The sequence below is a fragment of the Bactrocera neohumeralis genome, chromosome 5 (assembly GCF_024586455.1).
Source record: "Bactrocera neohumeralis isolate Rockhampton chromosome 5, APGP_CSIRO_Bneo_wtdbg2-racon-allhic-juicebox.fasta_v2, whole genome shotgun sequence".
NCBI lineage: Eukaryota > Metazoa > Arthropoda > Insecta > Diptera > Tephritidae > Bactrocera > Bactrocera neohumeralis.
The window spans coordinates 43238812-43265579 of record NC_065922.1 but is presented as its reverse complement, the minus strand read 5'-3'; the positions used below and the strand labels follow the sequence as shown (position 1 = coordinate 43265579).

The window sequence follows — 26768 nt, the reverse complement described above, 5'->3', positions numbered from 1 at the left end:
TTACACACCTACTGAGCCAGAAATGGGCCTCATCGATGAACAAAATTTTGGTCGAAAACGTCGGATCTTCTTGGAACTTTTCAAGAGCCCTAACAGCGGAGCGATATCGATTGGGAAGGTGGAGCGGCTTTAGTTCTTGCCAAAGCTGCAGTTTGTACGCTATCAATTTAAAATCTCGACGTAAAATGAGTCAAGTCGTTCCATACGTCAGTCCAAGTTGTCGTGAACGGCGCCGAATCGACTCTCTTCGGTCTTCATGTACACTCTCAACGGCGGCTGCTATATTTCCTTCAATATCCTAATATTATCGAATATTGAAGACTGAGTCTCAAGATGGGTTATGGTGTTACGAATAGCACGTACAGTACGTCAGTTATGTTGACCATAAATTGAGCGAAGCGCACAAATCACATTCTTTACAGAAAGTGAATTTTCGTAATAAAGTTGAACAATTTGTAAATCTTGTTCAGGTGTACTTAAGTCCTTCCATGATGAAAAGCCAACTGAACAAAAATAATATGGTAGCTTAACACGACTTACGCGTGATCTCTAAAAAAGAGGCTATTGAAAAAAACTATCGCTTTTGTTAAGCGATCTTTCTGCATGTGAGGTAAGAAGATCTGTTTTAAGCAGCCTCGATTAGCTGATATTCAATGATGAGATCACTTTAAAATAAAGTACGAGCTATGATAACTTCGAGGAAAGCATTTTTCAACCAAATGATAAATATTAAAAAGAAAAAAAAATAATTTCATTGTTTAATATAAATGTTTTTATTGGAATATTAGTCTAATAATAAGCAACATTTTATGATTTTCATAAGTTTTTGGTACAAAAAAAAATATTTATAAAAAATTCCTTGCTTTAGAGCTGAATATTAACTGATGCGAGTTGAAACAGTAATATCTCCCACTAATGCATAGATTTCTGAAGAAAACTGAAAAAGAGAAGAGGTAACAAAAGGGTCATGATATGTACAAACTAAGTTAAGATCTATTTATAGATGTTTTAAGAGGGTTGTCCATCAGCTGTTTTGAATCACTTAGAAAGATAAGTAAGTCAAAGACATTTACAAATTAAAGAATAAGTTAAGTTGAGTGCTGGAAAGAATTCTCGGTCAAAGAAAATAAAATATCATGAGGAGATTAATGAATCGGTAAAGGCTGAACGTCCTTGAAGTATCTCAGTTAACAGTGCCAAATATGCCAAATAAAAAATATGGACATACCCCACGAAATTTGGATCTCTCAATGGAAAAGGAAGCTTTATATTTTCAGTAGCGACAGACAGTTAAATAGACGAGGATGGTACTGCGACCTTAGGTCTATTGTGCCATCACTTAGCTCCAGCATATTGATAAAGTCCAATATACAGCTGGGTGCTAACGAAGCGACGTGATCACAATATGGAAACATAGATCCTAGGACCTTCAACCTACGTCTGTAGACTGCTATACAGTCAATTAAGGACTCCAAGTCGCGGAACCGGCAATGCGCGCAATAAGCTACGCCCATGTTATATAAGTGCTTCTTCTGTTTGCAGTGACCAGTGTAGAATGCGATAAGTAGCCTGAATTTGTCCCTATGAAGGTTGATTACATATTTAAACCAGCTGAGGCTTTTTGCGGAGCAACTCCTTTGTGATATGAGGACCCATCGCGATAAAGGATTCAGGTTCTGTCATGTTAGTGCAGTTCATCAGCCAGTTCATTCCCGGCTATACCGTTTTGACCGCGCATCCAGATGAGGTTCTTTTGGTAACGTTACGCTAGACTATTCAGCCGTGCTCTACAATCCCGCACTTGTAGCGATTTATTCTCATAGGCTTTAAGTTCCGCTTGACTATCGATAAGTATGGTTATACGATCATTGCGATAGTTGAGTTGGGGGTTTACCTCTATGCACCGACTAATGGCAAAGACTTTTGCCAGAAAACTTCACATATGTATGGACCACCAATTCCCTCCGACGTTTTCGAGCCATTGATGTACCACTTGATTTTACTATCCCTAAGCAGTAGTTTGAGAGTGGAAACATTCCATTCAGCCTTGGCAGCCTTACTGCCAAGTGTAACGTTGAACTTCATAGTAAAGTTTACACTTTTGGTAATGCTGTCCCTTTGGAAAAGAGCCGGTGGTATTTCGCCATTGAGGTCCTTCATGCGTTGGGAGGAGATTACCTTACCTCTGCCATACAATTATGCTGACATTTGGAACAATGTGTGTTTGGCTTCTTGACCGATTACTAGTTGAAGTGCTGGAAGCTCAAGACTGACTTCAAGTACTGCCGTCGGACAAGTGCTCATTGCACCCGACATGCAGACGCATGCAAGTCGATGCAGCCTACTGAAGTTTGCGAAGCTTTTTATGCCCTAGCCACCGCCCCATACGTGATTATCGGTTGCACAATCATGGTTTACAAAGAGCTAACAATCCTTGGCTTATAGCCCCAGGATTTACCAACTAGTAGATTGAGATTCCTATAGAACTCTTTAGGAAACTCTTTGAATATGACAAAATCCGAGCAATATCAAAGTTATATAAGCACCTACTTATATCTGCTTCCAATTGTTCACAGTTTGCATTTTAGTTGGTTGTTTGCTTTATTACATTATTGATTAATAAAAAATCACTATTACAACAACAATGTACTAGCGTATTCAAACCAAAAACAAAAATTAGGTTCTGCTACAACACTTAACCTAAACAAAGCAATGGTTGACAACAGCGCGGCGATTGTGCTAAGACAGCAAAATATTACAGACTGCAGTGTTTGCTGCAAGTGCAACAGCAACAACCACAACAACACTAGGAGCACGCTGTAGCCAACAGCAGCAACACATGTCAAAGAGATTTGCACCAGCGACGAATCGAACGGCAAGCGGATATGTTGCCGCTGCAGGCTGACATCTAAGGCACATAATTACAAAAATATGACACACATACACACACATTTACATGCACATGTACATATGTATTGGTGTGTGCATGCCTATAAAATAAACCCGCATGCTCGCTTTAGTAAATCAGTCAACTTAATGCAAATGAGTACGTCACTATTACCGAGTGTGTGGTGGCATTGTTTGAACGCTTAAGTGTACTCATACACACCAATACACATGTTGGCATGCATGTATATGCGTGTATGTGTGCTTAGCACTAGAAATGTGCGCTCTGCCTTTTCTTTGGCAACGGCAGATTTTAGATTCGAGATTTCAAATTATTGAATATTAATTATCGATTTGTAGTGCGGCAGCTGTCTCAGCATTGTTTGTGCGGCTCTGTGTTATGAGATCTAGCAGCGCTTACCTACGCGTACATGTGTATGTGTACTACACAATTAGAATTAGATTTGGAGCAAAAGCACAGTGACAAGCAATGAAATTAAACGCTTGCTGGCTGGCTTACTGGCAGGAGTGCAACCCTACGTCCATAACTATGACATTTTGAGCTTTGCTATTTTGTTGTTTTTGTTTGGTATTGACACTTTTGACGTAAGCAAAACACTATACCCTTAATTAAATGGATTTTTGTCACCCCATTCATTTAGCTGCTTTCTAGAATTTGCTAAGCAGTGAAATGTTTAGGTAAAGAATTATTAAAGAGTGTAAATTTTAATATTAACCATAGAATAGGAATCCAAGCATACATATATACTTGTGTATATATAGCTCATATACTGATATACATATTCATAAGATTTGTTAGAAAACCGAAAATCATTATACATATGTACATATATGAAGTATATGGGAGTGGGGAGCAGCGAGCCGCTTTTAACTATTTTTGCCAATACCACACACAAATATAATGTCCCAAGGGTTTCATTAAGGTACCTCACATACCAACCCCAAACACATGTGTAAAGGTAGCCGGATGTTCAAAAATTCCAATATTAGTTATATGGGGTATAGGTCGAGTTTTCTCCGAATTTTATATATTTTAGGCACACAGATACATAAAGAGGGAGCATCCTTTAGAAACTTAAACAAATCGATTTTTTTTTGTTTTGCTCAAATCTCTTTAAAAATTATCTAAGAATATGTCCAAAAAGTTATAGATGGGAATTCGAAATATTGTCGAAGCTAGAAGAGGAATAGTGACCGAGCGTCTAGCAGATATATGAGCGCTTGGGCAAAAAGCGAAAACTTTGACGCGCGATTTCTCGGTTTTCATTTTTACGATTTTTCTTAATTGGCGGGCAGGAAAGAAAAAAAGCTAAACGTCGTTTGGAATTGGGGCAAAGTTAATTATCTTTGGCATTAAATATCTTTATTTAAACTACAAAAAACTAAGAAAAGTCAAGTTTGAACATATTTTTGAACAACATAAAGTAAAATTTTTTTGGTCAAAAACAACTTTTTTTCAATTTTTAAAAAATTTTAAAATTTTACACTGTTGTTTGTTGGAAGTTTTTTAGTTAAACTAGAAGATAAGTCATTAACAAATACGAGTCTCTTTGAATTTTTTTTTCCGATAGAAATTGCGACCTGCATCCAGCCCGCCGTCCGACAAATCCACATGCGAGATGCATAGGGAAATTGCTTCCCAAAGGCAGGATATCAAAGATTTCGCATCTAAAAAATTTTCAGATGATGTACATATAAATATATAACTATAAACTCTAAAAATTTCGCTGTAATCAATTATTTCCTTCCCTCCCAAAAAAATCCTCAAAAAAATCGAGGGAGGCAGGCTCCCTCCATAATTTCCTTGAGATTACTCATATATTGGTCGATAGTATGCGGTATCAAATCACTCAAAAATTCTAAAATCTTTATATTAACCCTTAAAAGCCTAATTCCTTCAAAATTTTGATACGTATTATAATTGTTGGTCCTTTGAGGGACCACTAGGTGCTCATTAGAGAAATACATTTTAAATACATATTTTTACTAAAATCCATATTTTATTGAAATTTCATTAAGATTATTGTTAAACTGATAAAAGATACACTAGTTTATATGTATCCAGAAAACAATTTTGATGTGACGATTAACAAATTTACCACATTTTATGCAATAAATTTGCGTACCTGATGAACGATTAGGATGTTCACATTTTGGTTTTCCATCATTTATTAACTTAGGAAAATGTCAAATATTATCTAGCCTTATATCAGGTACTGGTAGGACGAGATCGTTTCGCAGAAATCTGATTTTTAATGTTACTTCCGACTCGTTTTAGTTGTAACAGGGTCGCACTACTCATCAAGACTTCGACAACTCGCATATGAATTCGTGCAAGTTCATCATAGGGTTCCGCTGTTACGGAATAATGACATTTATAGAGGATCCATATTATTGCCATATCAGGAATATGACATACAAAAAAAAAAGAAAACAGAACGAATGGTTTTTTCGGAATTTTTCTGAAAAGGAAGAAGTCGCACGGTGCCATATCGAGTGAATACGGGAGTGGTTAATAGTTAAAATGCGATTTTTAGTCAAATAATCGATCACAAGCGTCCTTCGAATGTTGGATTCTGAGCAATTTTTGGTCGTCAGTCAATTTGTGCGGAACAAACCGTTTACACACTTTTCGTAAACCCAAATGTTCGGTCAAAATACGATAAATCAATGTTTTGGAGATGTTCAATTCCATTTCCATGAATTAATTTCAATGATGATTTCGACTAATTTTTGATGAATTCACGCACAGTTTCGGTGGAATTTCCGGTGATCACGGATTTTGATTGGCCCACATGTTGATCGTCATTTAAGTCCTCACGACCACTTCGAAAACGTTGAAACCACTCGTGCACTCTGCTACGGGATAGGCAATCATCGCCATAAGCGTTTCGGTAAAAGTTTTACCAATTTTAAAACAGAATTTAATTTTAGCTCTTTGTTCGAAGCTCATTTTCGCACCGATAACACAAACATACTGACACTTAAAACGCAATAACTTCACTTCCAATCAATGAAATGTTATGAAATGCTCACTGGATAATCGATAAAGAGAGCAAATTCTAACGCACTAGTCGACATATAGATTTGCGCTCTGAATTTCAATTGTATATCTCATACATTTACCGTGACCGATATTTTCGGTCGAAAGTCTGAAGTCTAAATATTCGGTACCTAGGGGCTTAATCCGGTTTTGTTGGATTTGGACAATTTTTTTCATAAGGTGGCTTACTCTGAAGGTATTACTCGTGCAAAGTTTTATTCCGTCATATTAATTGCTTCTCGATTTTTGTACTGGAAAGTGAAAGAATCAAATGGAATTAAATATTGTGCAATATTGGAAGTAGGCGTGGTTGTAGTCCGATTTCACCGATTTTCGCGCTGTAAGAAGAATGCCACTGACCCAATACATACAATCTATAAGATTCTATCTACGGGGCTTAGAGCCCCGTACTACCTCGCCGGTGTGAGTTACTACTTTGTTGCACTGGGCACTTTTGTAGAGTGAACAATTTTGAGAAAAATGCGTCCAAAGTCAAAGCGATGCCATAAAATACCTCTGATCTGTAGGAATTTAAAGATAAAAACTCACGATTGTAGTGTAGTTTCAATGGAAAATTTTTACAGGCCTTGGTCCAGTTCTTAATGTTAATATTAAGGGCTAAAATTTTCAGGGAATTTTGTTTAGGGTATTTCCAAGGAAATTTCGTGACGGGATTAAAACAAATTAATAGTTCAAAGAAAAAAACGCCCTAATATATATATATATATAGAAACTAGAGTGGATCAAAAAAAGGGAAAGTTTTTTCACTTCGTACACTGAAAAATTTGTTCATAGACATCTCCAAATATAACTTTTTAATTTAAACGGGAAGGATAGGAGGAGGTCTTTCCCGTTTTCTATTTTGTTTTAGTTTTTCTTCATATCATACAATTTAAAAAAAATTTAATCAAACTTCCAACTAATAGAAAAACTATAAAAATTTTACTTTTTTTTTAAACATATTTTTTAATCAATGAAAAAAAATTAATTTTAAAAGCACAGTCTTCTAAAAATATTTCTGCTCTACAAAAATTATCCATGTAATTTTTCGACTAAGTTAAGAGTTTGCGAGATATTCACCATCAAAAATCAACAAAAAATAATAATAATAAAATAATTAGAAACAAATAAAAAATTGAGTAGCCATTTTTGTAGAGCAGAAAATTTCTACAAAACTGGAAGTTTTGCTCTTTATAATATTTTTTTGTCTTAGTAATAAAATTTATAAAAAAAACTGTTTTCTCTAATATAATCAAAATTTTAACTATAATATAAGCTATTCATATTGTTATCAGATGCACTTTATGGTATTTTGTTGTTGTAGTGCGTTATGCATAAGCCTCACTTTAGTTAACTAAGCGAAGTCAAATGCAGATGGCTAATTATGAAAAATATGAGAAAGCGCCTTTTGCGCAAATTTGTGAATTTCAACTGAAAGATATAAATTGAAGACGACGACCAACAAGTGACGCGGCACCCCCAATTTGGGTGAAAGTAGCTCTAACGGGGCAAACAAAAATAGTGAATTGGGAGGCGACTGCATTCAACTGAGGCATCAAAGCAGCAAAGCGTGAAAGCGAGACGTCGCCGCTGGAGGATGCAGGGGTGAATAAGCTGCAGCAAGTGTTCCATTCAAATTAGCGAAATATAAAATAATTTGCCATTGACCCATTTTTCATGATTTCATGAAGTAGCAGCAACAGTGGCAACAACAAAGCCAACATAAGCGAGAGAGTAGAGCGTATGACTTTAAGTCAAGTACGCGCGTATTTATTTTGGACAGTCTGACCTGCAATAACATGACTAAAGCTGCTTGCGAGTTAGTGAGAAAGCATAAGTGCAGCGCTTGAAAGGACACAAGTAAATAGCCGGCGGCGTTTTTGGGTGTAAACAAAATGTGGATATTGCCACACAGCCACTAAACTGCTCTCGAATGTTAAGTTACGAAAAGATGGGGAAAAAACGAAACAAATTGAGTGCCTAAGATTAGTTGCTGAATGTCAGCTGCGTGTGCGGCTTGAGTGCATTGATAGCTTGTGTGCACGCCTGCAGGTACGCAAAGCCATTCAAGGCACATGCACGTATAAAGAAGTGAGTGGGAGGCATCACTCCAGCTTTATTTCCCTTATTGCCTTTGCCAAGACATTCTTTGGTAAATGCCACATCAAGTTGAAGTATTTTAGTGCAAAAATTTAAGTCACAATACCTCTCTTCATACATTTACATACACGGTTTGAAAGTTGCTCATACGTCACGTTGTCCTGCCTAGCTGTGGTATGCTGTGGCTAAGTGGACACGCACCAGCCGCAACATACAAAATCATACCAAATTAAATTCCATCACGGTGTGGGGAAGTAGAATAACTAGTGGACAAATTTCTGGAATTTTTAGGTAACGCATACTTGTGTTGAACTAGTTACGAACCAGTTAAAAACTCATCAAACCAAAATTCAATATTTTTAAGGTATTTAGTCTACTTACGGCTATGGTCTAAATGCCGGAAAGCAGTTAAGATACAAAAGCTCATATTCCTAAAGTACCGGATTCCGAAGGTAAAGAACATCTAAACTGCAAGAAGACTTCAAGTCACCATAATAATTTAATAAAGTTCATAAACAGAGAAAATTATAAATATTAATTAAACACACACAAACAACTGAAGAGTATAATTAGACATAAATTAGTTAAATATTTTTGCTAATATCATCTATTTAATGCCAGTACATACGAGAATTTGACATTTTTTAAGATTTTTCTTTATTAGTCTTTTTTTCCAATTTTCCTGTTTATAGGAAAGAATTAGTCTCTTCATAGGACAAAAAAAATGAATCGCTTGTTTAACTTAAAAGTTTTACAATGCAAATAGCCACAAGCTCGCCTGCAGCTAATCCCGCACTCATTCCGAACCCCCGTCACAGTTATTGCAGGGATGACATAAGCTCAACAAAACTTTGACGAAAGTTATAGTTTTGTCATCGTAATTCGTAATACTTATGCGAAATTGGTAGAAAAAAAATCTAAATCAAAAAGAATAAATATGGATAAAAAGCTAACCATCAGTAGACCTATTTTGTCCACCCGACGTCACGGCAAATAGGCAAAGTGTGCCATGACACACTAATGAAGGCCATGACGATTTCTGAAATCAAAATATCAAAAAAAAAAAAAAATCACTTCAAGAAAAAAACTAGAAAAAAGAACATTAGCTTTGATTGCACTGAAGCACCAATACCCATCACAATGTAAAAGATTCTTTATTAGAACTTTGGCCGATCGATTGGTATGGCAACTAACAGGTTTTTCGATAAGAGAGCTCCAAAAAAAACGGTTTGGGATATCAATACAATTTTTTATTCCTGTGAAGGTACATTCGATGCCATTGCCTGGCCACCAAGGGCACGCTTGCAGAAGTTCATCAATTGTCGCTGCCCATAAATAAGAAATAGTCGAATGACGTCACATTGCACGACCGAGGTGGCTAATTGGCTGGCCCATTTCGTGAGATAACACGTTCACCAAATTTGGTTTTCAATAAATCGATTGTGACATTCGTTGTGTGTCTTGCGGCGCCCTCCTATTAGAACCACATATTGTCCTAATGCATATCATCCAATTTGGGCCAAAAATATTCATTTATCATTGAGTGGTAGCGATATCCAAACACAGTAACGTGCCGGTCTTTATCATTACGGAAGAAGTACAGCCCGTTGACGCCGCCGGTCCATAAACCCCACCAAACCGTAATTTTTTCGGAATGCAATGGTGACTCATGGCGTACATGTGGATTGCTGCCTGACCATTAGCGCATATTTTACTTATAGATAAAGCCATTTAGTCAGAAATGAGCCTCATCGCTGAAGATGATTCTTCTATGAAAATCCGGATCATTTTCAAGTTGTTGCTCAGCCCAATTCACGAACATGCGATGATTCTGGTGGTTAAGCGGATTTAGTTCTTACGTGAATTTGATCATTTAAGGATGTAGGCCAAGATCTTTTCGCAAAATTCGCCACAACGACGTCACAGAGATGCCCAACGACGTGTAAGAGACTGACTTGGGTCTTCCTCAATAGATGCGCTAGCGGCAACAATATTCTTGAGACTACGAGCACTTCTTTGTCTCACTAGCACGGGAACATTTTATACTGTGCCTTATCCAATAAACAATCAATTGTTGATTTAACAGGACGAATATGACGACCATAAATTGAACGTAGCGCTCTTAAAGTTGTGGCGACTCTTTGTTGGATCGTATCTCTTTCCATGATGAAATTGCAAATCTTACAGAAGAGAAGTCTCAAAATATGGCGGCGTTTGCTGTCTTTTTCGGTCTACTTTTGTAGCGAAAAACCCGTTATGTTATGACTGATGCAAAATTTCGTCAAAATATCTTCTCAAATGAAAAAGTTTTCCACACAAGCACTTTATTCCGACCATTGCCTTTTTAAGGCAACATTATGCTATAATGATCGAATCTGAGCACTTTTTTCGATGGTTGTACCATTACTTTAGACAATAATACATGCTCAATCTCTTAATGATCTTGTCAAATGAAAAAGGTATCCATACAAGCGTTCGTTCAGTTTTTATGACAGCTATATACAGTAGTGTTGCGATATCGACAGTTTCGACAAATGAACAGCTTTTTGGGGATAAAAAGATGTGTGCGAAATTTCAAGTCAATATCTCAAAAACTAAGGAGCTAGTTCGCTTATATACAAGCATGAGTAAATCGATTCAGCTCATCATGCTGATCTTTTAAAGGGTCTCTGCTGACTGAGTGTTACAAACTTTGTGGCAGATATCAGGATATTATAAAATAGGTGGATCTATGGAACCGCGGGAAAAATCCTTGAGAGATATGATGAGGTTTCCAGATTTTGAGAAGGAAATACAGGGTATTATTTTGGCTCGGAGATTAATTGGTGTAAAGACATATACTTAAATAGTTGAAACTTCCCATAGATTATCTAGTTTCGCAGGACCTTCTTAATGATCGCTGACTTTTTTGTCAAATTATGGAAATTGGATTTGGGGTGGTGCGCTAAAAAAGTAAGTCTGGTTAGAATTATTCGGGTACGTAGAGATTTCTTGCAAAAGTAGCATTGACATTATCTAAAAAGCATACAGTCAAAATGCCGAATAGAGCATCCTTTTGAGAAATTATTGTTCGGTATATGACGCCAAGAAATCCCAACTAATTTTAAAATATTTGAAAGTTCCCAGCAAAATCGCTTTTGCGACTTAACTACAATCATTTTCATATATTTATGTATGGTACACATATAAAGGCAACCACATGTCCTTGCCACACTGTGTCACCGGCTACGCCTATACATGGCCACCCATGTGACGGATATGAACGCATGCTGCACCTAAAGGTAAAAAACCTATTGGTTGAAAAGTAACTGTATAGCACAGCACACTAACGGCACCTGCTTGCCTGTTTGGGAATCTACATTCCTCCTCTTCAGGTGATGAGCGGACGAGTGACAACGACGCATCAACCGAGATGGAGTGTAAGGTAAACACTGACTTACACCCACAGCCGAAAAATCAAACAAGTTACAAGTTTAATAACAACAACAAAAATGCCGAGAGGCATAAGAACTGCATAACTGTACAACAACAGTAAACTGCATCGCGCTGATGGATGCGCTAACTTATATTTGACGCGCGTAAATACGGGAAAAATACATAAATACACGCGTGTAAAAAACGCTAATAAGTAAATGAAAGGCGTGACTCACCGTTATTCACGGCTTGCAAAGTTGCCACATTTATGTGTTGGTATTTGTGTGTTAATATTGTCATTTTGCATGAGCTACACATGTGTGTGTGAGTGTGCGGTCGTTATTCAATTTCTGAAAGCATAAAAAATAAGTGGAAAATAACACAATTAGCGGCTTTTTCTGCGTTCTCGCTCAACTAAGTAAGTGGCTGTGAAATGATTTAAAAGTTTTTTGGTAGTAATTTTATGGAAATCTGTAAATTCATAACTTAATTTGGGTGTAATGTAGCACACAGATAAAAATAAATTACCAAAAATAGTTTATTTAATGGAGCATTCTAGTCTGGAGGCACAAATTCATTCATTCGAGCGCCTTTTGACAATTGACAAAAAAACAAATGATATTTTTGCCGTAATATTTTCTATTGTTTCTTTTCAGTTTTATTAAAGACTGAACAAACTGAAATAAAAACTAATAAGGAAAGATCAAGCTCGGATGGAAACGAACGTTTCATACCCTTGAAACTTGCAAGAATCAAAGTCCGAGAAATTCCTTCAGGTGCTGGCAATTTTGATATAAAAATATGGTATTTGGGGATAGTATAGACCGGATTTTAGTAATTTTTGTCAATAGCAAATCATATTAACATGCCAAATATTAGCAAAATGCCCCCTGGATTTCATTAAAGTGCCCAAATACCATGGCCAAGCAACGAATTAGGTCCACTGGCACTTGTGCTGGTGGCAGTGTTTGCTGAGGGCAACCGATTAGTATGTGTGCTGGAGTTAGTGCTTCTTCGACGTTGGGGTCCTGGCTCAAAGGCGATAGTGGACGCGAATTGAGAATGGCTTCCACTTCGTCTAGTAATGTTGACAGTTCTTCAGCAATAATGAACGACCAGATGTTTGGCGAATTTCACCGCGGCCTCCTATATTCCGCTCGGCTTAATTTGAATGAAAGCGACATATCCGAGTACTCAATCAAAAACGGATTGAGTTTTTGCAAGTTTGCGGGCAGCATAGTGCCTTTAGTCAATTTTTGGATTTCATTAGCAAATTCCGAATGTTGAATCACTGTGGGAATTTTCAAAAAACTCAAGTGTAATTCGTTAGATGTCAGATCCTTTCCCTCTGTAGGCATTTTTGGTCGTCTGATTCAGAAGAAGAAAATTTTTCGATAAGGTTCAATACTGTGTTATCTTTCACATTTATAGTTAGTGTGAAAGTATATTTCTGCTCCTCTAATACTTCGTCTTCTGGGGAGAGCTGAAAGTGGGTGTTAATTGGCCATAATACAGGGTCTCCTAGGAGGAAGTGTGGACCGCCAAACCATATCGAATTATTAAATTCGTCCACACATGTTGACACATGCCGCCAATGCACTTTGTCAGTTGGATTTCGGACACTATATTTGTAGTAATGAAGGGTGTGTTTTTATCCAATGTAAAACTATTTCAGAGTTTGCCCAAAGTGTTTTTTTTTTTTTGTTTCGAAATATCAATTCAACATAGGCGCAACTCTTGACCATAATTTCGAAAGAAAATGTGCTGCCGAGAGCTCCAGACGCGCAAGAGATTTCGTCTTCAGCGGAGCCACTCTAGATTTAGCAGTAAGTAGCATACAAGCATACATTTAATACCACTAACATACATTTAATACCACTAACATATTGGCTTCGTATATATAAGCAGTATCCGCACGCTCTTATTGAAGCGTCGTTGGCTTTAAAATTTTCCCAGCTAGTGTCGAGTAATTCGAATCAACTCAATCTAAATTTTATATCCAAAGCTCTTGAAAAAAGATTTTTGCTTTGGTAACTAGTGGGGCTAATAATCCAAAAGGATCGAAAAGGCGAGCAGAAACTAACAATATATTTCGTTTAGTGGCGCGCAAATATTGAAAATTGTCAATATAAACAAATCGAAACAAATCCTCTTTCGGTAACCAATGCATTGCCAACGTTTCAGTGGAATTGTTGTAACTGAAGCTTGATGACTTTTCTGTGCAATTACTGTCGAAAAATTTAGGGTGGTTTGAAAACCATTTCGTTAATTACCTCAATTCTCAAAAGATCTAGGGACTCGAAATTTTCGGAACATGTTAATAAATCATCAACATAAAAGTCTCTTTTAATGGTCAATGAACCGAGTGGGTATTTCATTTTATTGGCATTACTGAGCATTTGCAAACACCGTGTTGCCAGAAATAAAAATGTATTTGCTCTGAAGTTGTTGACAGTTTCAGCCACATTCATGCATAATTGTTTGGCGATACAGCGAAAACGAAGAAGAGTTGAGTACAACACTTCTTGAATGGTTGGACCAACCATCAAAAGTCCATTCAATGCTATTTGAGTTGAAAATCGACTCGAAGCGTCAAAGACAACACGTAATTTGGTTGTTGTGCTATCGGGCTTTAAAACGCATTGATGGATCTTATTGTTCGCTGGTCTCATATGACCCAGTGCTCTATATTCATTCATAAAGTCCAGATTCATTCTACAAAGTTCTGGATCTATCAATGTTCTCCTCTTCACGGCCTGAAACCGCCGAACTGCGGTTTCATATGAGTGACCGAATAACTTACGGTCAGCTTTCAAAGGCATTCTGATTTGAAGCCGTCCAGAAAGCAGTACTCGAGTTGTGTTTATGAAAATTTTTTCACACTCTTTGTGTTCTCTTATGAACTTGTTGAAATTAGTTGTTGAAGGAAGTTTTTCCAGACCAGAATTTTTGGACTACTGAAGAGGAGGAGGACTAAGACTGCTGACATATTCGCCAGACACAATACATCCCAAAAGAGTTTCCTGTAGCGTTGATTGATTGGGGCCACTTTTTATTTGGCCAACCGCTAACAGATCGAGATAGGTTTCTGCACCCAATAAGATATTAATATTTTGAGATTTTTGGAATTCTGGATCGGCCAGTTCAATATTCTGCAGAATTTTCCAACCATTAACATTCTGGATGATTAGCCGAATTCCGCCGAAATCTCGTATTTATTTATTTACCCGCGACTTAATAAACGCACTTAATTTGGCCCCAACTTTCGTACTGGATTTTCGAATTCCTAGAATATTTAAGGTCTGTTTTGGCATCGAATCTGCAATTTTTGGGTCAAATCCTTTGTCATAAAATCCTAAGTCCAGCAAGGCTCTTGCGGGCAGATACTCTCTTCAGCTGGTCTTCACAAGAATAACTGCTGTTGCCAACATCTACTCGATCCGGCGTACTCGTTGTATGCATTGCCTGTGTAGTTGTAGTTGGTTGCGGATGAAATTCAGCAGCAAAAGTAAATGGACACTGGTTGCAGTAACGTATGATGGGATCAATTGCACACACGACATCGATCCGCTCTGCACTTGGAGACCGTATGTCTCTTACGCAAACAATTTATGCATAAGGACACTTTGACAAACTCAAAACTTTGTTGCACAGATAGAGTTTTAGAAGTGGGGCAAGCAGTTATGTAGTGGTCCTTTAATTTACACTGCTGGCAAATAGGCTGCTATGTATTTGCAGCTACTAACGCCGAGTTGGTCTTGTCCGATTTGGTTCCTGTCATTTGACTCGTGCTGATTGCAACTCCGGGCTTCGTCTTCGAGCATGACCCTCCTTTCGCTTATAACTGCTGAAATCTAATATTCAGAGTGGCTTCACAGTCCTTCCACAATGATAGCTTGTCGTAAACCTGCTGCTCTTCCCACTTCGATCCGGTGGCAAAGTCAACTTTTGTCATGACTATGTGTATGATTATCGCATTTGTAATTTGGGGTCATACACAGCCGACACTTCATCGATCATCGCTCGCAACGAAGATGCCGATGGCTTTTGGATAGTTGGCAACGCAAAAAGCTTCGAAATTGTATTGAAAATTTTATTATCGTAAACTTTTTTGAGACGTGCCAACGCCTTCGAATAATTTTCATTCGACATTTGAAACACTTGTACCGTTCCCAGAGCCTCTCCAGATAGACAATTAACTATATGGTTACATTTTTCAGTATCTGGGAAATTTGGATCATTGCGAACCAAACTCTCAAACAATCCTGCGTGAGACCAAGATATTTGACCATATTAGTCATCTCTATCTCTCTGCACCCATTTGTTAGGTTCCTGAGGCCAGGTAGAGACCTGCACCTCGTAAACGGAACGATGGTCGTCTTCAAGGTGTTGATGTTTAGTCCAACACTCCTGCACCAACCCTTGGTCAGGCCTAGTCCCCTTTGTACGACGTCGTAGAAAGTGTCCTCAAATTTTCCTCTGGCTATGATATCGATGCCGTCCGCATATTGTTGACAGCGGATTCCATTGTTAGTTAGCAACACAAGTAGTTCCTACTGTGGTTTTAGCTATACTGGTGCGCAGTACGGCCTCTATCCATCTGCGCACCGGTGCTGCCATACACCTTTTCTCCAGTGACTTGCCACGCTGTTATGAGACGTGCTGTCAGTGGCACCTTCGATGTCTAGGAAGGCGCATAACATTACCTCCCATGCTGATTCGCATGCAGGTGTGATGTTATCAGCGCCTTCGATCTTATTTCGTGGTTCACTATCTTTTCCATACTCTTTAGTAGGAAGGAAGTTAGACTAATCGGTCAAAGGTTTTAACCAGTTTGGTATAAATATTACCTTTGCTGTCCTCCATTGTTCAGAGATCTACGCCAGCGCCAGGCTATCCCTCATCATGTGAACAAGGTAGAGCAGTAGACAACTTGCTCTCCTTTTTGCAGAAGTGCTGGAAAGATGCCATCCGCTCCCTCGGACTTGAATTTAGAGAACGAGGCCGTAGCCCACCTCACTGAGTCTGCAGTAAATATTTCCCTTGCGACTACCCAATCTAGGTAAGATGGCTTATGTTCAACGACAGATAGACACTGGTCTTCCTTACTAGTCTCTTCTCCGCTCTAGTCGTATAAGTTTCATCATATTTTTTAATCGCTAGAGCTGTGTCCGTCTTCCCCTTAGTCAGAGCCTTGTGCAGTCTTGCTGCCTCTGGTATTAAAGATATGTTTTCACAGAAATTCATAAAATTCTCCTGTTTTGCGGATCTAATCTCCTTGTTATAGTATTATAATAGATAATAACAAAAATATTTTTATGGACAAAAGAAATGATTTTCAAATCTAATTATACTTATTCTAAGTACAGTATATTAAGTTTACCATCAAGCTTTTAACACCAAGAAGGAAAGATCGAAGATATAAAGTATGTCGATAATCTGCGTGAAAATCTGGGCCGACTTAGCCATGTCCAAATCGATCCGAAATTTTTTGCAACTCCTTTTCTCCTCAAGAAGCTGTTCATTTGTTGGAATTGGCGTATTTGAACCTTTACAGGATATCGCTGCATCCAAACTGAACGATCACAGTCTAGTCCTTTTATGGAATCTTTTATATTTGTGAAGAGTTAGCTTCGTTGCACCCGAAGTTAACGTTTAAACGTTGTATTATGAAAATGTTTTTTTATTTGCTTTTCTAATTTTTTAATTTATAGCTTGTAAATTTTTTATTCTGTTTTTGAAATTTCCAATTTCAATTCCGACTTTGCACTAAACTAAACTTTTAAAAACTAAACTGTGTTATACGTGAAACTGGATATTTATACCACAGTGAACTGTTAGCCTCAACTGACTCCACTCTCGCTGATTTTTCTCTAGCTTGTTCAGACTGACTGGCAATTAATTTAAAGGACACAAGGCTCATAAATCAGCGCTTTAAAAATTCCAGGTATTAAATAAATAAAAAAATAAGTAAGAAAGGGTTAAGTTCGGGTGCAACCGAACGTTTTATATTCCTTCAACTTGCAAGAATCAAAGCGAGGGAAATATCTAAAGATGTAAAACGTCAACCAGAAGATCGGTATATATAACCAATTTTATATATATGTACATATACTCCATATAGCTCATACACTGAGCGACAAATTCGGATTAAAATTTGTTAGAAAAACGAAAATCATTGTACATATGTAGTATATGGGAGTTGAAGTCGGATCGACCCGATTTGATCTATTAACTATTGTCATGCTACATACCTAAAAAATGTTCCCATGATTTCATTAAGGTACCTCACATACTCGTACAACCACCAATCACATGAAGCAATGTCAGCCGGATGTTCAAAAATCCTGATATTAAATATATGGGAGGAAGGTCAAGTTTTTCCCAAATTCAATCCATTGTTGGCGCGAGGATGCACTGTTATGCGTATTGGCCGATATATGCAGCATAAAGTCACCTGGAAGTTCGAAAATCTTTATATTAGGTATATGGAGGCTCAGGGAGGTATATACCCGTTTCAATACACAATACATTTTTGGTACACAGAATTACTATTGTCAAAACAGGATTCTCTCTAAATTTCTGGGGTCTACATATTCGGTACTTAGGGGCTTGAACAGTTTTGTTTTTGGACAATTTTAAAGGAGTTATTAGTGCAAAGTGTTATCCGGTAACATTAATTACTTCTTGATTTGTGTACTGGAAAGTGAAAGAATCAAATGGAATTTAAAATTCTGTTATAGGAGAAGTAGGCGTGGTTGTAGTCCAATTTCGTCCACTTTCTGTGACATAGGCATATGAGATGAAAGTCATGTGCTAAATTTAGTTGAATCGGTTGGCCGAGGCCCGAGATATGTGATTTCACCAAAAAGTGGGCGGTGCCAATTTTCACACCGGACCCCATAAAGCCTTTTCAGACCATCTTTGAGGTAAAATTTAATGTAGCAACAGGGTGCCGGAGTATAAAAATGTTGCTTTCATCACTGTAGTTGTTGGCTGCGCACTTGCTTTTCGTCTGCCTGTGGTCTGTTAGTTTATATGACTTGTTGTCCTTAAACATGCGCACATCTCCCAAATGCATTCACGCACACACAAACACTCTCAACACACTCGCTTTCACGGCGAGAACAATGAGGCGTGTTTGCGAATAGTTTCGCTGAAGAATTTAATTGTGGTGCACGTCAAAAGTGCTGGCAAAGTGTGAATGGCGAAAGGAGAATCACGGTCGTCATAAGTGGTGCTTGGGTCCACTTTGTACTAAGTCTTTTAACTGTGCATTTCTCTCTTCATTTAGCTGTTTTAACTTTTATTCACTTTCGTTTAGTGCGTATGGAGACGACTTGTGCGCTTGCAATCAGGGGAAGAAATTAATTCGTATGTGAGAATTGTTTTAAAATACATTCAGATGTGCACACTTGTGCGTGTGTGTGTGTGAGGGATACTGTTAATATCGGTATAAATAATAAATGAACAGCTCAACGCCTCTATTAAACTAATTTCGAGTGCTGGAGTAAAATTAAACTACTGCAACGAAATTGTGCTGCGCAACACAATTCCGTCACACTCACCAATCAAAGCTGAAACAATGAGAATTTTTGCTAAATGTTTAATTTTTTAATAATTTAGTAATATAAACAATATTTCATACCTTTGACATTTCTTTCAAGAAGTATTTGCAGCTTTGGAGCCAATTAAATTTACAATACGTATAATAAAAAATTTGAAATTCTGTCGAGGAATGCATATAAATTATTTTTATAATACATAACTGTGGCATAATGAAAAGAAAACATTGAAGTACAGAGCGTTTAAAGGATAACGTTCTCGTTATCCAAAGAGTCGATTTTTGTTGTAGCTGACGGTTATTCAATACTTGTGGCAATGTCTCGCGTTGTCTATTATCGTCTGGCATCTTTGATGGCAATTTGCAACCTAATTACCAGCATATTCCTTAAGAAGCGACCGCCAGATATATTGGTATAGCCGAATAAAATCTTTTGTTGACGTTACATGTTTTCTTGTTATTCTGACTTTCAGTAAATCCCGGACATTCTCCGATGGATTGGCGTCCAGTAACTCTGATAGCCAATCTAAAGTAGCAATATAGTATTCTTGTTTCCATTGAGTATATTCTTATGTTTCGGATCATTATCTTCTTGAAGTATCCAATCATGGTAACGCAGTTCAGCTGATTTCAGTTACTGTTTATGCAATTTTATCATTCAATTTATCAAGCACTTCGAAATCCAAACCCAGAGAAGTATCCATAAACATGCACCTTTTGGGAGGTGCTTAATATTTCTTTGTACATATAAATGTTTGTTCTTTTTTTAGAGCCAAAGACATCTCAAGGTTTGAACAATACAAAAGTTGGCTTATCTGTAAAGATTACAATGCTCCAAACACGGTTGTTGTTTCTCTGCGCTCAACGCAACCTTTTTTCACTGTGTGTTTTTAGTAATATGGGTTTGATAACAGTACAACTGCGTTTGATGCCAGATATCTGAAGTCTGTCCCGTATTCCATTTAGCTTCTCCTAAATTTCGCTGTGGCTTTTACTCAAAAAGAGAACAAAAGCTTTGTCCTCACTTTCAGATGTAATGTGAGCAATTGAGCATGTGGTGACAATTTGCAGAAAAAAAAGTTATTTGCGACAAAAAATACCAAAAAATAAACCCGGAAATTGTAAATAAAGGCAAAATATTGAATTTTTCATCAATATTTGTTTTGTCGACTTTAACGAAATTCCCAGCAGATGGATTACACTTATGCCAACAATTTTCATAATCACTTTTTGGGATACCCTTCAGTTCCTTCAGCGAATTATGTTTTATCTCTTCGATCGACTGGAAACGGGTTCCACGGAGCGGCAATTTCAATTCGGGGAACAAGGAAAAATGACAAGGAGCCAAATTTGGCTTTAAATTCAATCACAATCGCGACTCGATGCGATGGTGCATTATCATCGTATAAAATCCATGAATTGCTCTTCTACAATCCTTCTGTTTTCGACGAATGTTCTCAGGCAAACGGCCAAATAGAACTCCTTATTAACCGTCTGTCTATCCGGAAAAAATTCAGGACGCAGCAAATCACGAATATCGAAAGAACAATGAGCTTCAGCTTCATTTTTGAGCGGTTTGGCGTGCTTTTTTGGTTACAGCTAGGGTTTTTCCCTCCATTTCGATGATTGTTGACTTGTTTGTAGGTCAAACTCATAAACCCATCTATCATCGGCACTTACAATGCTCTCCATGAATGTGGGATTGGACCAAACCTGTCCAAAGAGACCTACTTACGATACTCTTTTTGAAAAAAATCAGGATGACTCGCGCAAGAACGGGTTTCATACTCAAAGTAGCCACCAAAATCATTCGAACGGACTCGCTAGAGATGTCGAGCTCTCTTGCCATCACTCTACAACGATTGACGATTGACGATTTTCGAGCACCATATCCTTCTCTTTTTTAAGATTTTTATTAGTTGAAGAGGTCGAAGGTCGTCCAGAACGAGGCATGTATTCAACGATCTTTCGTCCATCTTTGAAGGCTTTGTATCACTTGTGTTTCTGATAAAACTGAATCACCGTAAGCCTTTTCCAATATTCCCAACGATTCCACACACGAAATTTGGTTAGAAACACAAAATTTAAGACAATTTTCTAATTGATATTTTTATCCATTGTAAACATCGCAACGCACTACTGAGGTGTACCAACTAGTTAGAACTAACTATCAAAATACTAATGTAAATAATTAACAGCTGTCGAACAATGGGTTAAAGAAGTATTAATTTTGAGTAGTCAAAAATTTTGAATAGGTCAAAAAATTATAGTGAATATTAAAACCACAAAAAGTAGTCAGTTACTGCTTCAACAAAGCCCTAAAACATTTACTAACGGCGAATTACAGACAATTATTTTAATGTAACTCAAAGACAAATGTTTTCTCTGTGAGCTTGTATGCCAGACAAGAAGCCTGCATTTAACGGAAGCACTTCTAGGCATTTGTAATAAATATATGTAGATATTAAGGTCCATTGTTATAGTTTAATTTTGTAATTTTTTGTGTCCTCCTATGCCCTGAATGGAATAGATGCCTAAAGAAGAGTGACAGAGTCCGTGCTTTGTCACATATTACACATTTTTCTTTTTTTTTGCACTAAAACGTAGTAATGGCGAAGTAACCAAAACGAAAGAATGTGTAAATGACAAATAAGTAAAGAAAACACAACAGAGAGAAATTGTAAAAGCATAGAGAACAGAGTGGTTAAGCAATTTTATGACTCCCATGTGACCCGTGCACATTCTAAGTGTCATTAGATGGTCATTATGGTTACATGTGAATGTGCCCATATGAATGTGTGGCAATCGACTTTGCATGCGCATGACCTGCAGGAAAAAGCTAAGGTGATAATCGTAATGAAATGTGATACTGAAGTTGGTTTTATTTCGTTGCTAGAAATAATGTCGTAGAAAGTTAGGTAGAGAACAGAGAGATAACAATAAAGGAAAATGAAAAAAAGCGAGATAGAGAGATATACAGAAGACGAAATGGAGAGTAAGTGCCAAGATGAGAAATGAGAGAGAAAGAGGGAGATAATATGATCTCAAAGCGCTAATACTAAGTCTTACTGCAGGTAAGGTTATGCAAGCAGGCAATAACTTTTTCTCGCAGTATGTAACCCGATTAATATCAACTGAGTACTCAGTCATATAGAAACAGAAGGAAAAAATGCTGACAAATTAGCTCGCTCTGAGGCAGCTGGGAACAGGATTACCCTAAGCTCCAGACCTTCCTTAAAGAGCGTTGTTTGACACAATGAACATTAAAGGAATATCTTTAATCTTTAAACACTAGCAAGTCAGGTCATACTACTAAGTTACTTTGGCGTAGGGTATATGGTGGGTAGAACAAAAAGCTTCTACTTCTAGGCAAAAGGGAACTTAGTGATATTGTGGAGTTCATCATTACACTTAAGATTCCAGCTTCAGAAAATTGAAAAAGTTGATTCGAAAGAATGCACAGCATGCGCGGAGGCTGATGAGACGCTGCAACTTTATATTTGCCTTCAGCTGGATCAGACGGGATATACATATTCAATGGCTACCAATGTTCCTACATAAGAGACATTGGGCAGCTGAAATAAAAAAAAAATACTAGATCCATTGAGGTGCTGTAATAAATCTTTGTTTACCACTCGGAAGTACAATGACCTTAATGAAGGGATAGGGATAGGGCCGTCTTTTCTTCCAATCAAGTTTAGTTAATACTTTCTCATGGTACTAAAATTTTCCTGCGGGTCCTGTCTTCTTGTAAGATATGTGATTTCTTCATTGTGGCAGCCTCATTTACGAGTAGTTTACGTTCTACGTGCATGCCACTTCACGACATTAAACAACTTTCAAGCAGTTCATGACGCAGCAACTTCCGTTGGTGTAGATTAAGGAGCTTCCGACAGGAACTGACTAAACGTTAGCAAACGGGTTAGGAGAAATTATGTGAAAAAGCTACCACGGTGAAAGGTAGTGCAGCCAACAAATTACTATTTTAAAAAGTTGATTAAACTTATTTTATCAAATTGCTAAAGTAAACTGACTTACTTCTTAGACAGAAAGGAATACCCAATTTGTATATACCAAAAATGCAATAACTTCCAGTAAGTTTGGTCCGCATGAGTAACATAAATGCGTACTTCTATGAAATACAAGCGATAATCTTATAGTTGCAAATTCTGGTGGTTTTCAACTTATACACTTTAGACTACATAAATACATTTTTCGGCCCAAGTCAAGAACTAGTTGTTTAAATGTGGATCCCATGTTGCCTAATCACGATGAAATCTACAGTAATTATGTAAATCATATTGTATTATTTATCCGCTTTGTCCATATTAGGTTGAGTAGTAAGCGAAAATTTTACTTTGCTTTAGATGGTGAGAAAAGGTTTTGCAACAGGCGTACATTGTGACAAAAAATCATCCAGAAATTGTAATTAAATTTTTCGGATAAATGTTATTTCAAAAAATGTATTTTGCTAAGTTGATAGAATTGTCCTTAATTTCTATGCCAAATATGGGCGTACCAACTAGTTAAACCAGTTTGTTAACAACAGCTGCTTAATTCGGTATACCTCAGTAGTGTGTTGCGATATTTACAATGGATAAAAATATCAAGCAGAAAATTGTCTACAATTTTGTGTGTTCTAACCAAATTTCGTATGCGGAATCGTTGCGAATGTCGGAAAAGACTTAGCAGTGATTCAGTTTTATTAAAAACACAAGCCTACGAGTGGTGCAAAGCCTTTAAAGATGGTCGAGAGATCGTTGAAAACATGCCACGTTCTGGACGATCTTCGACCTGTTCAACTTATGAAAATATTAAAAAAGAGAAGGATGTGGTGCTTGAAAATCCTCAATCGTGTTAGAGAGATGCCAAGAGAGCTCGACATCTCTAGCGAGTGCGTTCGAATGATTTTGGTGGCTACTTTTGGTAGGAAACGCATTCTTGCTCAAGTCATCTTGATTTTTTCCAAAAACAGTGTCGTAAGCAGGTCTCTTTGAACATGTTGGGTCGTGCGAAGTTCAATCTAACATTCATGGAAAGTGTTGTAACTGCCGACGAACATGCCAACAATCATCGGAATGGAAAAAAACGAACCGAAACCAAAACACCACGCCAAAGCCGCTCAAAAATCAAGGTGATTGTCATCGTTTTTTTCGAAATCCGTGGAATAAGGAGTTCTATTTGGCCGTATTGAGGCCTTTAATGAGAACATCCGTCGAAAATGGAGGGATTGTGGAAGAGCAATTCATGGATATTACACGATTTTTTACTTTTTCGACACAATGTAGTTGCTATTAAATATTTTACAAGAATTTCTTTATAACTAGGGGTTTCGTTTATTACCAAGATTTCGGATGTTTTCGGATAGGCTTTTCTTTATTTGATGTCTGATTATCTCCGCTCAAGGATTATATTTTCTAAACAATGCAGCCTTCTGAAAAAAAATTTTCGGACTGAGTCCATTAAAATATCCGCTCCTTCAGGCATGACGAAGTTGGGAGTCTTTATAATGTAAATATACATACAATATATGATTTTCGTGAAGAACTAAGTCGATTTTATTCGTTTGTTTGTATATATAGAAACTAATTCTAAATTTCTGAGATGTCGATATGCAATTTAGCACACGACTTTTTTCCACAAAAACTGACAACTTGCCAGAATCGGCCGGTCAAAATCAAGTTCTGGTATGAAAACTTTTTTCTTAAAAAGACAAAGCTACAATTCTCAGGCACAGGTAGAACCACTCTAGCATCAAACTGACCGATAAAAAAAGTTCAGATCTTCATAAATTTTTTTTTTTTTAATTTTTTAAAAAATTATCAATTCGAAGTGAAGATCGGACCTAATACCTAATTTAGGTTGAACCTTTGGTATGCTTAGCCCACCAAATTTTCTCATTTTCAGCCTGGTTATGTGTGTGGGGCTGATGAAACTGCACTGCCATGGTGTACCCACTGCCAATGCAAATCAATTCACACTAGCAACAACAACAACAACATCAGCAAATGATACTACAACCATAGATAAGCTAATGGCACTTAAGGAAGGCAATGACCAGAAAAGTGTACATTATAAAAATGAAATGCCTGAAGACCGACGTGCACCAGCAACAACAACAACTAGTACAAGTAGACGAAAAGAGGACACAGTGACAGTCTCTACAACCACTTATGATCAGCACGCTTACGTCACAAATAACAGCATCGACATTGCGTTGACACCGATGATGAGGTAAATCTGCGCTCTTAAAATAGCTCAAACAAGTTGTTAAAATATAAATTTCTTTCCAACGCATTTCGCTTGCAATCCGTGCAGCCTTTTGCCGCCTAATGTGGCTTTTAGCTTAAAAGCGTCCGCAAAAATGTCACCGAAGGACGCATCGAAAACTGCCGCCACTTTCGACACTGAGCGCGTGCAGAACGTACGATATGAGCAACAACAAAATGACAAACAACAACAACAACTGCCCACCATCACGCGCGCAATGCAAGTGGCACGCATCTACGAGTCCTTCCGCGCGCTGCCCGAACTCGACGTCCACAGTGCCGCCGGCAGCGCGCCGCGTTTCAAGCGCATGTCGGATCTAGCCACGGACGACACGCCGCACGCAACAGCCAGCAGCGGCAACATGAGCACGACGTGGCCGCCGACAACAACAGCCACAACAACAGCAAATGTGAACGCCAATGTGACAACAGCAAGCAACATGCGGAAACGCACCGCATCGGCGGATATGTTGAGTCGCAACATTTCCATCATTTTGGAGAATCTGCTTAAAAGCTACGAGCAATCACAGCTGCCAACGCACGGACAAGGTGAGTGCTGTTATGCGTTTGTGTGTTTGTGTATGTCTTTGAAGCGTCTTAACGGTTATACACAGAGACTTGAGTTAAGTGAAATGTGAAATTTCGTGCAGGCATTCCAACAGTGGTGCGGACCAACATTCTCATACGCAGCATGGGTCCTGTCTCGGAGCTGGACATGGACTACTCGATGGACTGCTACTTTCGGCAGTATTGGCATGACAAGCGCTTGAGCTTCCAGGGGCCGATACAAAGCCTATCACTCAGCATTAAGGTACTTAAAAATCATTGTAAGTGTTAAAGAAATTCAACTTATTTTTACTTAATTTGTGTTCTTAGATGCTGGACAAAATTTGGCGTCCGGACACGTACTTCTTCAACGGAAAGCACTCGCACATACACACAATCACTGTGCCCAATAAGTTACTGCGCCTGGATCAAAATGGCGGCATTCTATACTCGATGAGGTTAGTATTAAAACATAAATGAACTTAAAAGCAACCAAAAACTATTGAGCAAAAACTTTATAAAAATTTTTTATACTCTTACAAGTATCAAAGCCCGAGAAATACCTAAAGATGCAAGCAGTCAACCAAAGCATAGGAATCCAAACAATTATATATACAGTTCAGCTTCCTTAATTCGAGCTTGCAGTTACGGCAAGTGCTGTTTAGGGAATATCCATTTTTAGTGCATATCCTTATTTTAGTCTTTTGGCCATACCTGTTTTGCTATCCCATATCTGGTTGTAGAATTCCATCTATTCTGAGATATTTGTTCAAATTTTGAGTTAATGGAATTCACATGACGGTGAGCTTAAAGTTCGTTCACTTGTTTACTAACTGCAATTAATAAGTGACAACCACAAGGCTAATAGTGCCTGTGTAAATGGTCCCGTAGTTGTTCTGTAGAACTCCACAGGACGCCTCTATGC

General features: G+C 37.8%; 2 protein-coding genes across 2 annotated transcripts in view; one reads left to right on the top strand and one right to left on the bottom strand.

The window, feature by feature from the left end:
* The window catches only part of LOC126760570 (uncharacterized), a 439995-nt gene that overhangs the window by 35108 nt on the left and 378119 nt on the right, over positions 1-26768 (bottom strand). The window lies entirely within an intron of this gene.
* LOC126760573 (gamma-aminobutyric acid receptor subunit alpha-6) overlaps positions 1-26768 on the top strand; it is a 40017-nt gene that overhangs the window by 6500 nt on the left and 6749 nt on the right. Inside the window, exons 2-5 of the mRNA XM_050476311.1 lie at positions 24936-25262; positions 25347-25846; positions 25948-26108; positions 26174-26301. Coding sequence (XP_050332268.1) covers positions 24936-25262; positions 25347-25846; positions 25948-26108; positions 26174-26301 — 1116 coding nt within the window. The remainder of the gene's footprint in view (positions 1-24935; positions 25263-25346; positions 25847-25947; positions 26109-26173; positions 26302-26768) is intronic.